The sequence below is a fragment of the Panthera uncia genome (assembly GCF_023721935.1).
Source record: "Panthera uncia isolate 11264 chromosome A3 unlocalized genomic scaffold, Puncia_PCG_1.0 HiC_scaffold_12, whole genome shotgun sequence".
Taxonomy (NCBI): Eukaryota; Metazoa; Chordata; class Mammalia; order Carnivora; family Felidae; genus Panthera; species Panthera uncia.
In genome coordinates this window covers 39,643,776-39,661,358 of record NW_026057579.1, presented here as the reverse complement: position 1 = coordinate 39,661,358, position 17,583 = coordinate 39,643,776, and the positions used below count along the sequence as shown (strand labels likewise).

Here is a 17,583-nt window from a genome sequence, read left to right as displayed (position 1 = left end):
AGGGGTCGGGGCCTGGCGGAGGGGAGGGATCGGGACTGGGCCTGCGGCCTGGGGCCTGCTCTGGGGGCTAGGACCCGGGCGCCCGCAGCTTTTCCAAGGGGCGTCCGTCTGGGTGGTCAGGGAGGCCGGAAGGGCGGCCGGTGGCTGCGTCCTTACCAACCCGAGACCTCGCAGACCCGGCCCCGCAGGTCACACACTGGGGACACCCAGCCGCCCCTGCAGCTCCGGGGCTGGTGAGGTCGCGTCCCCATCACCATGCCCGCTCGTAGGGACCGGAGGCCCGGCCCCACACGTGGTCGTGGGCAGCTGGTCAGATTTCTGTGTTTAAATAACTCCTCTGTTAATATAATATCGACTTCCAGCCGACACAGGGCAACGAACGGTCCGGGTCAAAGCCCTCAGCGGATCTTTTTCTGTCACACGTGCTTTCTTCAAGGAAAGTGGAATCGTACTGTCACTGCTTCGTACTCTGATTTTTAAAATTCAGTATTGTGATGTTTTCCAAATTGTCGCTTATTCTCCCTCATTTTCACAGGTGAGGACTGCTCGGCCGCTCCTGCTGGTGGGCACCTGCCCACCTGGGTGGCCCCGACGCACAGCCGACGCCTGGCAGGGACCGGGCTCAGGCTGGGGGCCTGATTCTGCGGTGTTTGTTCGCAGGCACCTGCCCCCTCAGGGCCCCTCCTCAGCAAACCCACCCACCCACCAGCACACCAGCCCCCTCACCCTGCTAAGGGCTTTGGAGCCTGCGCTTGGAATCTTTCTCCTCGTCTGAGAAACGCCTTCACCCCACTGAGCCATCCCCTCTGGTCCAGAAACACCCTTGTCCTCTGACCTCTCCCTCTTGATCTCCACTCCCTGTCCTGTAAGCTCTCCTCCAGGGCGTATCAAGTGCTCTCCTGGCCTATTTTCTTGTCGGTGCTCACAACCTACACAGCAGTTATCCCCCAAATCTACCCCTAGCCTCCAGTTTTTCCCACCTCATTGGAGGCTCCTGTCCTCACATCCCAGATGTAAAGAGGAGGGGTGGGGGGGTGTCCTGGCTCTGCCCCTGTCCCTCACCAGGCCTTCCCATCTGGAAGGGTCAGGCAGCAGCCAGGGCCAAGCCCAGAGGACATCCTACCTCCTCCCTCCTCCCACCTCCCTGTGGGCTGTTCGGCCCACAGCCAGTGGGGCAGGATCTCCTCCTCCGAGCCCCTGGGAAACCAGCTCTCTCCTCCTTCCAGCCTCTCGGCCACACATCTGCCCTCTTGCACTTTTTTTTCCACGTAATAGCCAAAATACTCTATTTGAACATTACGTTGGGTCATTTTACACCTTGCTTAAAATCCTCCCAGGCTTTCCTCTGATGAGAAGGCAGGAGGGTGGGACCAGCCCACACCCTGTGGTCAGCGCTCTTTCTGTAACACGCTCCCATCCCGAGCCGCCCTGTGTGACGGTCACACGGGGCAGTCTGCTCCCCGTCCTCATCCTGCTCGGGGGCTTGGTGTCCGCTGGTGCTTCAGCTCAGGAGACCTTTCGTGTGCACCTCTCCAGTACCAACCTCTCTTCCCTCTCTGTTTCTCACTTGAGTATCTTCACCTCACAGAGACCTCTGGACCCCCTGAATAGCACTCTTGCCCCATCCCAGAACTCAGTTTTTTCTTTGTAGCATTTATTACTATCTAAAATGGTTGTAGTTGTCCATCTTTTATCTCCTAGGAACTATGCTTCCGCTATCCGCTGGGATAACTCCATTCACTCCAGTATCCCCAGGACTCGAGATACCAAGTTACAGAAGTGCTCAGAAAAGTTTTTCCGCAAACAAAGCGAGTCCTTCTTGGGATTTGTTTCCATTTGACTCGTTGATGAGGGAAACTGCCAAAGAGCGGAGAAAACCCGACCACCCTGTTCACCATGAGAGCCCTCTCCTCTTGCAGCTGTAACCAACCAGAGTCTCTGGGCAGGTGCAGCTGCGGACACAGGTCCGGGGAGGAGCCTGAAGGAGAGAGCCTGGGAGGACTCAGGCTTGCAGAATTGTATCCTGAGGAGGTGTTGTGACCAGAGAGGAAACAGCCCTGCCTGCATCTGTGGAAGCTGAGCCACCTCCTGCATACATATGGCAACACGCTTTGGAACAGAGTAAAATTGCTTCTTCCCTGTTTGATATAATTTCTCTGAACGATCAGTACAAGTGAATGGTTGAAAAAGTTGGTTAAGCCAGTGCGTTGGGAATTCTTCTGGTGGCAAAGAAATAGACTAGTAATTGCTAATATTCTTTGAACTAATATCCATGAGCTCTTAACTTGCTGGGCACTGTTCTAAGTGTTTTATGTGATCATCAGTGATGAGGAAACTGAGTAAAATCTTCAAAGTCACACAGTCTTGGAGCCTGGGTCCAGAACTTGCTTTTTCTTTCTTTTTTTGGGGGGGTGGGGTGGGGGGAGGGAGCATGAGCACAGGAGAGAAGGGCAGAGGGAGAGAGACAGAAAAAGAGAGAAAATCTTAAACAGGCTCTGCACTGAGTGGGGAGCCCAACACGGGCTTGATCCCACAACCGACTGAGCCACCCAGGTGCCCCTAAAGCTTACAGTCGTAACTACCAGTCCCTCTCTTGTTCTAGAAGAATCTCCACAGGACAGGCACCCACTGTATCATTTAGGAAGAAGACTGGACCACCCATCTTCACAGAAATGACCAAAATCACCACTCTGTTTGCTGAGTGCATTTCTCCCCAACCCGTGTAGTGATCAGTTGGCTGATAGATGGTTTCACTGGTAACCTCCAGTTGAAAATTCTTTATGCGTGTGACTAAAAACCAGACACTCATCACCATTTTCATCTTCTCTGTGCTTGTGGGAAATAGTCTTTCAAAGTGTTTCAAACACTTTTTCCCTACCTCGGACCCAACATTGCATTGGTTGTAAAGCTGTACAGGTTGGACCTTAGAAGTGGTGACCCAGGGAGACGCCATGTGCATGGGTTTGGATGGACAGAGGCCCAGGAGGAAGGAGCAGCACTTCCAATTCTTTCCTCCTTCCGCTCTTGTTGGAGGTGTCCAGACTGTTCATGTTTGTCAGCTCTTTTAGCCCTCCCCAAGCCTGGCGAGGTGGCTATGATAACAATTTACTGAGACTCAGAAGTTCCATGATCCAACCCCACATGGAATTGGACATCCTTCCAAAATATATGCTTTTGTTTGTGTGCCCTTTAGGAGCTCTTGCTCATGAAAAAGATGAGAAAGATCCTGGCTCTCTCCCGGAAGCGATTATAGGCACCTCTGGGAGGCACCGGAGAACGTCAGTCTGTAACTTGTGCTTTTCCTGAACAGTTTAAATTACATGACATAAATATGGTGATGCTTGATCTTGAACACATGGGCTAATACTGCCCTATAAAAATGGAAATTATGTTTTTCTTCAACTATTAAAATTTTATTTAGAAGTAGTTTAAATAATAAGATCAAATGGCTTGATTTCATTTTATTTTTTTAACTAACACTTTATTTTTAAGCAGTTTTAGGCTTACAGAAAAATTTAAGCTAATAGTTTCCAAATCCCCCTTCATCTCTCCCACCAGCTTTTCTTACTTTTTAAAAAAAAATTTTAATGTTTATTTTTGAGAGAGAGAGACACAGAGCATGAGAAGAGGAGGGGCAGAGAGAGAGGGAGACACAGAGTTGTCAGCACAGAGCCTGACACAGGGTTCGATCCCACGAACTGTGAGATCATGATCTGAGCTGAAGTCAGATGCTTAACCGACTGAGCCACGCAGTTGCACCCCAACTTTCCCTGCTTTTAAAACCTTGCATCAGTGTGGTACATTTGTTACTATCTCATTTTATTTTAAGGAATGGGCTGGATTTTCTTTGTAGCCTGTAAAATTTGTTTATTTTTATTTTTTTTTGGGGGGGGGGCAGGAAATGAGTTGTTATATCTAAGTAGGAGATATTGCAGACTGCATTACATTTTTATCATTACATTAGGGCAAATCTGATTGCAGGGGAGGTTCTGGAAGGTACGAGTTGCTTTTATTAAGGCACTACCTTCTGTTGGTAAGTGCAAGGTTTTTTTTTTTCTGTTTTTTTTTTTAAGTTTATTTATTTATTTTGAGATAGAGAGCAAGCAGGGTAGGGTCAGAGTGAGAAGGGAAAGAGAGAATCCCAAGCAGCCTCTGCACTGTCAGGACAGAGCCTGATGCGGGGCTCAAACTCACGAACTAGGAGAGCATCAAGAGTCAGATGCTGAACCAATTGAGGCACCCAAGGGCTGCGAGTGCAAGACTTTTCATTATACAACGTGAGGATTATTTAACTTTAAAAAATCTGTGTATTGCCTTTGCATGGAAAACAGTGTGCACCCATAGTAGCTGAGTGAAATGTCCAGTGTTCCAGGGAAGAATAGGAAATTAATACTCATTGAATACACACAAAGTGCCAGTCACTTGGCCTCTTTGCTCACGAGCAACGCCATACAATCCTGAAAAACAGGTATTTTCAGGAGAGGCAGAATGAATTTCCAAACTGTCATAGTGAGTAATTTGCCAAACCCTATATGTGGTGGGCTAACTCCCCAGAGTCCACTATCTGCCCAAGGAACCATGTCAAAGGAAGTGAGGGACCTGAACTAAGGCCAATATTCACGCTTCAAACTCTTGGGAAGGGTAGCCATCTAGTAAATTCCATGACAGTCAGATATAAAACGTGCCTGGTTTTAGGCAGAGTGATCTGACTTTTGGGTGGAAAACACGTCACTGACTGGAGCTCTCGTGCAGAGCAGAGGGTAGAACATCTGGGTCCTCATTTGAACCTGCCTGCTGTCTCTCTCCCACCCGATCGCTTATGTGAGTCTGTCGCTTTGTTGGAGATGTTTTCAGGAAATCCTATGGCCTCATTTTAACTTTCCTAGAAGCAGTGAGGCAAACCACATTTAAACAAAATTAAGTCGGTTCTACAAAAAGAATTGGCCTGTTGATACTGGAAACATTTAGGAGGTAGTCGCCAAGATGTATTACAATCTTTGTAAATGTCTGCAGTTCTGACGGACAGCATGCAGTGCTGACTCTCAAATGTCCTAACCAGCTGAATGGGAACTTAGATTGTTTTAGTGATCAAATAAGTAGGAAATTGGGAATGCTGAAATGTAAGAGTGAGCATGTGGGGAACGTATGTTTTGTACCACAGATGGCAAAGAAAAATTCGCAAGGTGTCTCTAGGTTGTTGTGGGTTGTCTTCGAAGTTTTTTTTAGTAGGTTCCACACCCTGTGTGGGGCTCAAACTCACAACCCTGAGGTCAAGACCTGAGCTGAGATCAAGAGTCGGTTGCTTAACCGACTGAGCTGCCCAGGCACCCCAAGTATTTTTAATACTAATGGAAGCCCTTGGTAAAGTTTCCAAATTGTGGGTAAAATCTAAAAAATGCTCATGAGAATTTTGGATGAGAAAAATGTGTATCTTTTTACAAAAGTTGACTTTTAGTGAAGTCTAAAATGTAAAACATGTTCAGACTTGGAGGAGTTTGATTTAATTCTATCGAATGTAGACTATAGAATCAGAAGAATGTGTTTTAGATTCTAGGTCTTTGTAAGAGCATGGAAACCTTGGCACACTCCCATTCTCTCTGCTTTCTCTCTGTTTTCTACTCAGTGAGAAACAGAAGCTCATTCAACAACAGAGTGCTGTGCTGGGCACTGGAAGCAGACAGCTAGACAAGACTCGGTCTCCCCGTCAGGGCTCTTTGCAGGAGCAGTGCAGGTGCTGTAACTAAGGTAGGTAGGTGACAAATTTAAATATCCACAGTGATGATCGAGGCCAGGATGTAAAATTAACAAGAGATTTGCAAGTTACATATGAGAGCACTTTGAAACGTCCCTAAAATAACCACATTAGCCTGGAACGAATGGAGAGGCATCCTCTGCCCTCACTTCGGGCAACTGAGCATCATAAGGGTACCAATTTTCCCCATGTCGATGTAAGAATTTAACACAATGCCACTAAAACAATATGTCACGTCTTTTTTTTTTTTCTGAAGACAGTCAAATTGACGGTAAAGCTTGCATGTGGAAATAAACAATGAACAACAAAAACCAGCTGTGAAAACCTGCAAAGAAAGCGGTGAGAAGTATCGCCAGTCCCGTCACATTTAAACCCTCAATTCTTGTCATCCAGTTGGTGTGCTGCAGGACATGAGCACACAGACAGGTCTCTCCTGTGCTTTTGACGAATATTTGTTTCTGACCTTCAGAAGAGTGATTCTCTTTTTGCTGTGTCAAAATTACTATTAATTCTACTATTGTCTTCTTGGTTTATTTTTCAATTCCAAGTTTTCCATTTAGTTTTCTCCTATAGTGTCAAAGTGCTGAAATTCTGCACCTTATCTTTTTTTGTTGTTGTTGTAGTTTCAAGTTTTTATTTAAACTCTAGTTAGTTAACATATAGTGTAATATTGGGGCACCTAGGTGGCTCAGTCAGTTAAGACATATGAGGGCTGCAAATTGTAAGGAACTTTCATTTTACTTACATTTCTTTTGCCTTTGTTCTCCTCATCAAAGAATACAGTAATCAAACTGAGAAATTCAATAGAGGAGTTTCATAGCAGACTAGATAAAGCAGAAGTAAGAATCAGCAAATTCGAGAGCAGGGCGACAGAATTTCCAATCAGAAGAAGAAAAAGAAAAAGAATGAAAAAGAGTGAAGACAGATTAAGGATCTATGGGACACCATCAACTAGGCCAATGGATGAATTAGAGGGTTCCAGGAAGAAGAGAGAAGAAAAGGGACAGAATGCTTATTCAAACAATGGCGGCTGAAAACTTCCCTCACCTGAAGAAAGAAACACGTACACAGAGTTCCAAAGGCGACGCATCTAGAGTCCCACACTGAGACACTTTCTGATTAAATTGCCAGAAATTAAATGCAAGGACAGAATCTTAAAAGTAGTAAGAGAAAAGCAAACTGTTAGATAGAAGGAAAACCCCTGATTATCAGTGAATTTTCTACCGGAAATGTTGTAGGCCAGAAGGGCATTTTCAGAGTGGTATATTCAAGGTGCTGACAGGAAAAAAAAATCTGCTAACCTAGAATATAGCATCTGGCAAAGTTGTCCTTCAGAACTGAAGGAGAGAGAAAGAGCTTTCCAGAAAGACAAAAGCTGAAGGAATTAATCAGCATTTAAACAGCCTAAAAGGAAATATTAAAGGGAGTTCTTCATGGGGCGCCCGGGTGGCTCAGTCGGTTGAGCGGCCGACTTCGGCTCGGGTCATGATCTCGTGGTCCGTGAGTTCGAGCCCCGCATCGGGCTCTGTGCTGACCACTCAGAGCCTGGAGCCTGTTTCAGATTCTGTGTCTCCCTCTCTCTGACCCTCCCCTGTTCATGCTCTGTCTCTCCCTGTCTCAAAATTAAATAAAAGGTTAAAAAAAATTTTTAAGGGAGTTCCTCAACGTGAAATTAAAGGGCACTAATTAATAACAGGAAAACATATGAAAGAATACAACTCACTGGTAAAGGTAAATATATAGTTAAATTCAGAATATTCTAATATTGCAATAGTGGTGGGGAAAGTCACAGAACTCTAGTATAAGCATTAAAGGACAAAAGTATTAATAACTATAAATACAATAATTTTTCATGGATATGCGATGTAAAAAGATGTAAATTGTGACATCAAAAACAAAATGGGGGGGTTGTAAAAAAGCTTCTATATGCATTCAGAGTTAATTTGTTATCAGCTTGCAATGGATGGTTGTGACGCTAAGAAGTTGTGTGTAAGCCTTGAGGTAAACCACAAGCAGAACCTATAGTAAATGCACAAAGGCAAAGAGAAAGGACCCAAACATACTACCCATGAAGAAAACCATCATCTTTTTTTTATAAGTTTATTTATTTTGAGAGACAGAGACAGCGCCAGGGGGGTAGGTGCAGAGAGAGGGAGAGAGAGAATCCCAAGAAAGCTCCACACTATCAGTGGTAGAGCCCAATATGGGGCTTGAACTCAAGAAACGTAAGATCATGACCTGAGCCGAAACCAAGAGTCAGACACTCAACCGACTGAGCCACCCAGGAGCCCCAAAGAAAACCATCATCTTAAAGGGGAGGGCAAAAGAAGAGAAAGAAACAAAAGAACTACAAAACAGTCCCAAAATGATGAACAAAATGGTAATAGTACATCCATAACATTAAAACATTATTTCAAATGTGAATAGACTAAATTCATCAATCAAAAGACATAAGGTGACTGAACGGACTTTAAAAAACGCACATAAGTGGGGTGCCTGGGTGGCTCAGTCAGTTGAACGTCCGACTTCAGCTCAGGTCATGATCTCACTGTCTGTGAATTCGAGCCCCGCGTTGGGCTCTGTGCTGACAACTCGGAGCCTGGAGCCTGCTTCAGATTCATGTCTCCCTCTCTCTCTGCCCCTCCCCTGTTCACACTCTATCTCTCTCTGTCTCTCAAAAATGAATAAATGTAGGGGCGCCTGGGTGGCTCAGTCGGTTAAGTGGCCAACTTCAGCTCAGGTCATGATCTCGCAGTCTGTGGGTTCAAGCCCTGAGTGTGGCTCTGTGCTGATAGCTCAGAGCCTGGAACCTGCTTCAGATTCTGTGTCTCCCTCTCTCTCTCTCTCTGCCCCTCCGCTGCTCAAGCTTTGCCTCTCTCACTCTCTCAAAAATAAACAAAAAAATTTTTAAAAAGGTTTTGTATAAAGCAGACATTGACAGACTTAAAGGGAGAAATAGACAGCAATATAGTCCGGATGGGTGGTGGTGGTGGAGACTTCAATCCCCCACTTCCAACAGTGGGTGGATTATCTAGACAGAAAATCGGTGAGGAAACCCTGGACCCAGGCTACACGTCAGACCGGGTGGACCCACAGACACATGCAGAACATTCCATCCTACAGCAGCAGGATACACATTGTGCTCACGTGGGCATGCAACATTCTGCAGGACAGATCACACGTCAGGCCACGAAGCAAATCCTAATTTCAAAAGACTGAAATTATATCAAGCAATCTTTTCTGAATACAGTCACAAGAAATCACAAGAAAAAAAACTTGGAAAATTCAAAACTATGTGGAGATTAGACAATATGCACACATATAACCAGCAACAGCTATCATCATACTCAACAGTGAAAATCCAAACGCTTTTCCTCTAGGATGAGGAACAAACAAGGATCCTCACTCTTGCCACTTCTGTTCAACATAGTATAGGAAGTCCTAGAAGTGTAATTAGGAAAGAAAAAGAAATAAAGGGACATGAAGGGGAGTGAGAAATACAGGCTTCCAGTTATGGAATGAATAAAAAGGCAGCCACATTAGAAAGGGCAAACACAATTGTCACTGTTTACAGATGACATGTTATTATATATAGAAAACCTTAAGTGTCTATTAATGGCTGAAAGGATAAAGAAAATGTGAGACACACATATAGAACAAAATCCTGGAATTTGCGAAATTATGGATGGACCTTGAGGGCACTATACTAAGTGAAATAAATCAGTCAGAAAAAGACAAATACCGCATGATCTCACTTGTATGGAAATCTAAAAAAGCCAAACTCATAGAAACAGAGAGTAGAGAGGTGGCTACCAGGGGCTGGGAGATGGGGAAAATTAGGAGATATTGGTAAAGCATACAAACTCCCAGCTATGGGAGGAATAAGTTCCAGGGATCTAACGTACAGCATGTCGACCATGCTTGATAATACAGTATAATACAGTATAATCGGGATTTACTAAGAGAGTACAACTTCAGTGTTCTCACCAAACCAAACAAAGAAGGAAACAAAACAACAACAAAAAAACTTGTGAAATGACGGGTGTGTCAATTAACTCATTGGTAACCCTTCCCTAGTGTATATGTATGTATACGTATCATCACATTGTAGCCTTTAAATATTTTATAATTGTGTTTGTTAAGTATATATTAGTAAAGCCAAAAAGAAAACAAGTTAGGCAGCCAATCACACTGGTGGGTTTTATTTAACCTTCAGGCAAACGTCAGGGCCTCTAACTTTACACAGAGAAAGTAAAGAAACCAAAATCAAGTCATTAACTTATCATTTAAAAAACATTTATTTAGGAACAACTGGGCCATGTCACCATAAGTTGATTCTTCTTCCAGAAATGCACAAACATAACCTCGCACAGAAGAAAAGTTAATGTCATCTTTGTGGAATGCAGAATGGCTGAACTTCTTTGCAATAGGAGGTTTCTGCTTTCAATACACATATATGCAATTTTTGAAGAGATAAAGATCATTTTTCAGGATTCATATATCTAGTTCATATCTACAACTAGAAGGATTACTTAATACCCTCGTTAAGCTAATTTCTTCTTCTCTGGTCACTTTGCAAATAGAAATAACATGAACTGGTATTCATGCTCCGACCTTTAAGATTCTCAAATTATAATGGCAATTACCGTATACATAGCCGCTCATATGTTTATTGATGTTTGATAATTAACACAAAAGGGCTGTGACCTTGATGAATGGATGATATTAACTATTAAATAGTGTATTATAAAATTAGTACAAAGTATTTAAAGATACGTAAGTTAACCACTTATTGATAGAAAAAATTTTTTATATACTGGATAAAAGTTTATGGAATAAAGAGAAGTATTTTTAAAGTATATATTAAACATTGCTTAACTGGATAGTAAATCCTATCAGTGTGGAAATAAATGTTTTGTAATTCTCAAAGAAGAAAACAATATAAACTTTAATTCATGGTAACATAGTTGGCTGGAAAAATGCCAGTTTGACCTCGGAGCTTCCCTTCCCACCAATCAAAATGAGAATCTGTTTTTGATATAACCGTGATTCTGTCTCCAGCTTGAAAATTCAAATCCCCTGGCTGTTGTCCTTCAAAAGAATATAGTGCTGTCACTTCTATGGGTTGATTCAAATTGCCTAAAACAAACAAACAAACAAAATTATTTAAATTATTCACATTTTTAATGGGAAACCCTGAGAAGAGTGTGTATCTAAGATATAAGTTAACTTTTTTTTAGGACTTGATGTTCTGGCAGAATTCACAGCATGTGGTCTGTATGATTTCCTTCTTTGAAAAGAGCAAATGTTTGGTAATAACATTTCCTAAATCCACACAAGTCAAACTGTATGTTATTATATAGTTAACTATGTATTTAGCAAATATCTGTGGTTATAATTGTTTGCATTTTGAATAACCTGTAAGGTAATACTACGAGCCGACTGTGGAATAACACGGGTTTGAACTGCACAGGTGCACAGACATGTGGATTTTTTGATAAACAGCATGACCCTGTAAATGTATTTTCCTTGCTTTCTTAATAACATTTTCTTTTATCTAGCTTAGTTTATTATAAGAATACAACATATGATACTTATAACATACAAAATATGTGTTAATCTACTACTTATGCTTTTGGCAAGGCTTCTGGCCGATGATAGGCTATTAATAGTTAAGTTTTGGGGAAGTCAAAAGTTTTATGTGGATTTTCAACTATATGGGCTTTGGTGCACCTAACCCCCGACCCTCCATTTTTCAAAGGTCAACTGTATTTACATTTTCCCCCTTTTATTTATTTTTTTTTTATTTTATGGGGGGGGGGGTGCTGCTGCAGATAGGGACAGAGGGAGAGGGAGAGGGAGAGGAAGAAAGAGAGAGAGAATCTCAAGCAGGGTTCAATCCCACAACCCTGGGATCATGACCTGAGGCAAAATCAAGAGTCAGATACTCAAGCAAAAGAGCCACCCAGATGCCCCACATTTCCCCCTTTTTAACAGAGCAACCATTATGGCTTCCTTGAACTGTAGCTGTTAGACATCTATGCTCATGATTTGACTGGAAAACCATACTCCAGGACAGAGCTAGAGAGTATAATACTAAGCGAAATAAGTCAGAGAAAGACAAATACCATATGATCTCACTCATATGTGGAATTTAAGAAACAAAACAAATGTGCAAAGAAAGAAAAAAGAGAGAGAGAGAGGGAGGGAGAACCAAGAAATAGACTCTTAACTATACAGAACAAACTGACAGTCACCAGAGCAGATGTGGGTAGAGGGATGGGGGAAAAAAGGGGTCGAGATTAGACTTATCATGATGAAAATAAAATAAAATAAAATGTTAAAAAGAAAAATCATGCTGTGTAGCCTTGGTTTTGAGGGTTCCAGCTGACATGCAAATTTTGCCGATTCAGCACATTTCCCCATAGGCTTCACGGCTGTTTTCATTTCTGTGTTTACTATATCCTTTTTCTCAAAACAGAGATAAACTCAAACCAGCACAGCAAGAAGTGTGTCTGCACACGCACAAGAGCTTCGACACAATGTGTAGAATCTTTTGTATTAGGAAAAAATACCCTGAGAATTGAGGAGTTAATATGAGGAAAAGACATTAAATATTAGAAACTGTAGAGCATCATAAGAAATAAAAAGAAACATACTTTCTGTGTAATCATCTCCTTGGAATTGTTATATTTCTATTTCGCGTATTTTGTGCACTTATTAGGCAATTAGATGCTTGTTAAGTGCATCTTAGTGCAGATACACTGAAAACATACATAACCGAATTCTACAAACCAGTTCCTTATTTCAGCCTATACTATTACAATAAAAAATAAACCCAATTTGGCCTGTCAGTAAGAAATAAAAGTAATCAGCACTTTAATTAAGCCACATTGACTGAAACACTGAATTTGTAGCTCACGCAAGATGGGGCCACACTTCTTCCTGTAAAGCATGTGGCATGCGGTTCTTCGAGTTCTCCCAGAGAAATAACCCTAATAACAACTAATATAATTACATTACAGATATTACTGGCATTAGTTCTCTCTATAATACAGACATGTTCTGCATATTTGTAGGTTCTTACTGTATTAACTTTTCGTCTGTCCACTTTAAGGAAGAAGTTAAAAGTATGTCACAGAAGAGTAAAATGGTGATGTTTTACCTGCATATCCTCAAAGCCAGTGCGTGCGGCAGCCAACACACATTGGTCATTACCGCCTATGTGACAAGTGACAAGTGACTGAGAGGCTGCATGGATGTGGGACACACAGCAAGTCCTTGTGTCAGGCCTCTTCATCATTAGATTAGTGGAATGTAGGTTAACGTTGGAGAAAAAAATCATTCTGAAAATCAGTTTCTTATCAATAATTACATTTATCACCTCCATACATAAAGCTCAACCTCTATTAAGCAAACAATGAATGAAAACCCTCAAGTAATTCCTCCTTTCTCCTTGTCAGACACATCTGATAATACAAAGAAGCAAGCAAAAAGAGTGCTAGGAAACGTCAGGAATGTTCTGGAAGTCATAGCCATCTTAGCAGCCATACAGGTGTGTGTTTGTGGCACGAGGTACAAAAAGTAGAAATGCATTAAAAGAGGATCACAGTGGTAACAGGCAACAGCCCTGAGTATATCATACGAGCGGCCTCCTGTTCACAGAGTCGGGCACTGTAACAGCACAAGACACGTGCCCCTCTAGGCCTCATCTCCAGCGAGGCAGCCACCGTCATCCCCACCTTGCAGAACATGAAACTGAGGTGGAAGGTGTTAGGCAACTTGTCCAGGGAGCTGAGATCTGAATCCCAGAAGTCTGTCCCCAGCTACTCATAAGCACCATTGACATCATACCCCAAGGTACTCAGCAGCCACGAAAGTATTAAATTGTTTTCAACAGACTGAACTTGGATTTATCAGGGCATTTTACTTTTGTTAGGCAAATTTTCAGGGAGAATTGGCATATTTTTCTGCATCACTGAGTTATCAGGACTCTCCAAATGATAAGAATGTTGGATGATGGTCCTGGGTAATCACTGATAACAGAACTGGTTTTTACCAGTCTTAGGAAAATATTTCATGATGAATACTTAGAGGAAGAAAGATATTATGAACTAAATGAAAAGAGGACGGCGGACTTAGTTCAGTCCCTGCCCTCTCACTCAGGTGTTGTCCACTTTCCTCTGGACTGCAGTTTCCAAATGAACTAAAGAAAAAGTGGTGGTGGAACAGGTGGAGAAGGGCAAGGCAGGTGGTTCTGAGATGCAGCGGAGAACAAGGCCGGGCTGTGGGGTTTGAGGAGGCTTGTACATTGAGATTGCTGGCACATCTAGAGAAGAATGTGCCCCGGATAGGCAGACACGGTGTGCCCTAGGAGAGTCGGCAGTTCAAGCAGTTGCTGGGAAATTCCTGCACATGCAAACAGAGGCTGGGCCAAGATGGCGGGCGGGGGGGAGGCAGGCGCTCCCTGGAGGTGACTGTCCACAGGCCATTCAATGCTGTAACCTGTTAGTTTTTTCTTCAATCAACATGACTTAAAGTTCTTCTTTACTGATATATTAGGGATAATTTCCATGAGGAAAATTTTAATGCCCACAAAATAATTTATTTTAAAAATAGGCGAGCCTTTTCTCTGAAAGGAGGTATGTCCTTCCAGGAAGGGAGAGCCCTCTGGGGACCTTGGAAACAGACCCCACCAATTGCTAAAATATCTGGAATTCACGGATGCATTTTCTTCTGAGTTATATGCCTTCAAGTTTTATATTCCCGTGTTTAAAAAATATGGAGGCTCTTTGAAACAATTAGTCATTTTCATCATAATTCAAGTTTAATTCAAATACAGCTTATTTTTCTCTCCCAAATCAGGACTACCCTTAACAGGAAACAGATTACAATCAGCTTGAGTGATTGGCAGCTGCCCTGAGGCTCCTAATTAGCAAGACTGGGTCTACAGGACTTCACTAGTTACTCCCAGTGGCTTTCTGATGGAAGTCTGCATAATGTAACCCATATGCAGCCAATAAATACATCTGGCCCCAGACATAATTCAGGAGAGGAATCTCAGCCTTTGGAAGGTCCATTTCAAGGCAGGCAGAAGTAGGAGAACACATCTTTGGTTTTGTGACACATTTAATGTAGTGAGGAATTGCATGGCTGATTTAACTCTCACACCCACATCGCCTCAGGCCAGGTGTGGGGTCTGTCACTTTGGGGACCATGGTCTCTGGAGAAGAGTCAGAGTCAGTGGTGAGTGAGGCAGATGAGGCCACTAGGTGAGGTCACCAGACATGCAGTTCTCAAAAGGTAATGTCTGGACATTTGTGGTTGTCACGACTCGGGGGGGTGCTACTGGCATCCAGAGACTTAGTTCCGGGGCGCTCCTGGCCATCCACGCAGCACAGGGTGGCCGCTGCAATGGGTGTGCCCAGATTGTCACTGCAAACTACTGGGCGGATAGGAGGCAGGCAATGGATACTGACGTCGAAGGACACAGCCTGTTGCAGAGACTGTGGACCTTCCCGGTTGTCTCCGTGTCAGGCCCAAGCGGCACGTAGCCGGAGCCTCCAAAGGGTGCGAAACAGAAGTACGTGCAGCTTGGAAACTACTGCTATGCCCAGCAGCCCATGCAGAACTACAGCTTGTCGGTGGGCATGGGACAGGCTAAGAGGGGGCCTGGGTGTCCTGGTGAATGGGCTTGAACCTCAGCTCAGGCCTGTGCATTGTGACTTTTCTCTCCAGGAATGCTCTGCCAGGATGTGAGAAGGTCCTTGGCAAGAGTTTAACTGGTTTCACGGCTGTTTTTTAAACACACAATAATGTGAAGTAAGTTTTATTTTAAAAATAGACTTTAAGCCTTCCCTTTCATTTTTTTTTTCTTCAAAAACTTTTATTTGGAGAAAGGACAAAATAAATTAATACTAACCTAGTGCCCACTGTTTATACACCTTAACTCATCCTACATTCAAATATAAAAACAAAATCCCACCAACCAACCAACCACGGGCCGGTAACGTTATCCTTGGATCACACAGCTAGTGATGAAAGTATTGAATTCAAGTCTGAGTCACCTTCCAGAGCCCACTCAGGGTTTTGTTTCTTATAACTTGACACTTCCCTCCGTGCCTTTTGGGGGGTATTTCTAACATTCTCTAGGCACCTGGGCTATGGGCGTGAGCTCTAGAGAAATCTAGGAAAGGGCTGCAGTCCCCACTGTCACCTTACTAAGCACCCCTTGCTAAGTCTACAGCGTCTGTCATCCCTTGTCCCTCAGCGTCCCTGCTGGGCCCCCCTCCCCAAGCAACTCAGCTTGTCTGTTGACCTCAAATGTAAGAACCCCTTTAATTGCAGGATACCTAAGTATGGGTCTAATTCTAACAGTCTTTAAAAGTAAAAGACCACAATATAAAGTCTTAGATGTTTATGCTACTTGGGCATAAACATTTATATGTTGACCCCTTTTGCTTCCGAAGGATGTGTCCAAAGGTCACATTTAACACTCTCAGTTATCTCTACCATGGCTGTAAATCACATTTTCAAGAACAAAATACATTTTTTAAAACCTGTCAGGGTTTTTTCACTATGCCTGAGACCACAGCACAGCACTCTCCCAAAGTCAAGCCCAGGCCATCAGACTGGCTCTGAACACAGGCCTCTGCATCCACTCCCTGAAGGGAATTACCTGGGAAAGGATGGCCAGAACTGGGCTCCAAACAACTGAAACCAGGCTGGAAGAAAGAGGAAAGTCAGAAAATCTAATCTAGCAGGAAAAGGTTGACTTCTGTTCAGGAACTCTGCTTAAGAGACATTTTTGAAATATCTTCATAATTTTTTGTTAAATGGGTACTTAGTTACCTCGCCAATCTGTTTCCACCACACAGATAATGCCCAGGTAGTTTGCTTACCCAGGAGTATATGGTTCTGTGATTCCAGTGATACAAGATGATGTGAAAAATAGGCTATTTTACAGCTGGTTAACCTCTGCCTTCACTGTGTGTCCCGTTCACATTTCTAAATAATTGCTTACTTCTTTCAAAGAACATTTTCTAAAGATTAAAGTAAGACAGGTTGAGGGACTATTTTTATCACAGCAAATCCTAATGAGTTTTATGAAGTAGCTCCCAATAATGGCAAAATATCTGAACATGAAAAATGTTAAAAATCCTTAAAAACATAAAAATATTCATGGGGCTAAAACCCAGAGCAAATGTGATGATGACGAAGCTGTAACTCACAACGAGCAAACTTTGTCTTTCTTTCCTGACAAGGTTCTACAAGATCCTGTAGTTCAGCCTCCGACCAGCCCGTGGGCCCTGGAGCCAGCTCCCTCCTGAGCCAGGTGCGTCACACCAGGTGACTGTCCCCCTGGGTTCCCCACCACGCTGCTAATCTCAGATGACAAGCAAGTAAGCGAGCAAAGCCACAGCATTTTTTAAATGAGGGACTTTTCAGAATAACGTGCATATCCTGTAAGTCAAAGAAGTGATGTACGCCTTCCTAGAGATTTTTATAACCTGCCAGATTAATTAGAAAGTTTGTGATTATAAGATCAATATGAGTAATTTTTAACATGTAGGTATTTTATTTACCAACTCTCTCCTGATAGCTGGAAAGTTCAGGGTACAGCTTATATTTGTTTCCATTACCTGCAAAAAAAAAAAAAATTAGAAAACTTATTCACATATATTAAAAAAGATAAATAACATAAAATATTAGCATATATAAAATAGCCAAGAATGCCTAATCTTGCCCTTGCAAAGCAAATACTTTAGTATATGTGCTGCTGAAGCGAGCACAACAAAGCAAATACTTTAAATTGCTCAGTGATAGAACTC

General features: G+C 42.8%; 1 protein-coding gene across 2 annotated transcripts in view; it reads right to left on the bottom strand.

The window, feature by feature from the left end:
• Positions 1 to 10,031: 10,031 nt before the first annotated feature.
• SH3YL1 (SH3 and SYLF domain containing 1) overlaps positions 10,032 to 17,583 on the bottom strand; it is a 40,405-nt gene continuing 32,853 nt past the window's right edge. The window contains exons 9-11 of one of the 2 annotated variants that reach the window (XM_049652619.1): positions 17,338 to 17,394; positions 16,431 to 16,476; positions 10,682 to 10,891 (exon numbers count right to left, since the gene is read on the bottom strand). In XM_049652619.1, coding sequence (XP_049508576.1) covers positions 10,846 to 10,891; positions 16,431 to 16,476; positions 17,338 to 17,394 — 149 coding nt within the window. In that variant the 3' untranslated portion in view covers positions 10,682 to 10,845. Of the gene's footprint in view, positions 10,892 to 16,430; positions 16,477 to 17,337; positions 17,395 to 17,583 lie in introns of both variants that reach the window. The other variant, XM_049652618.1, reaches the window with a different exon arrangement.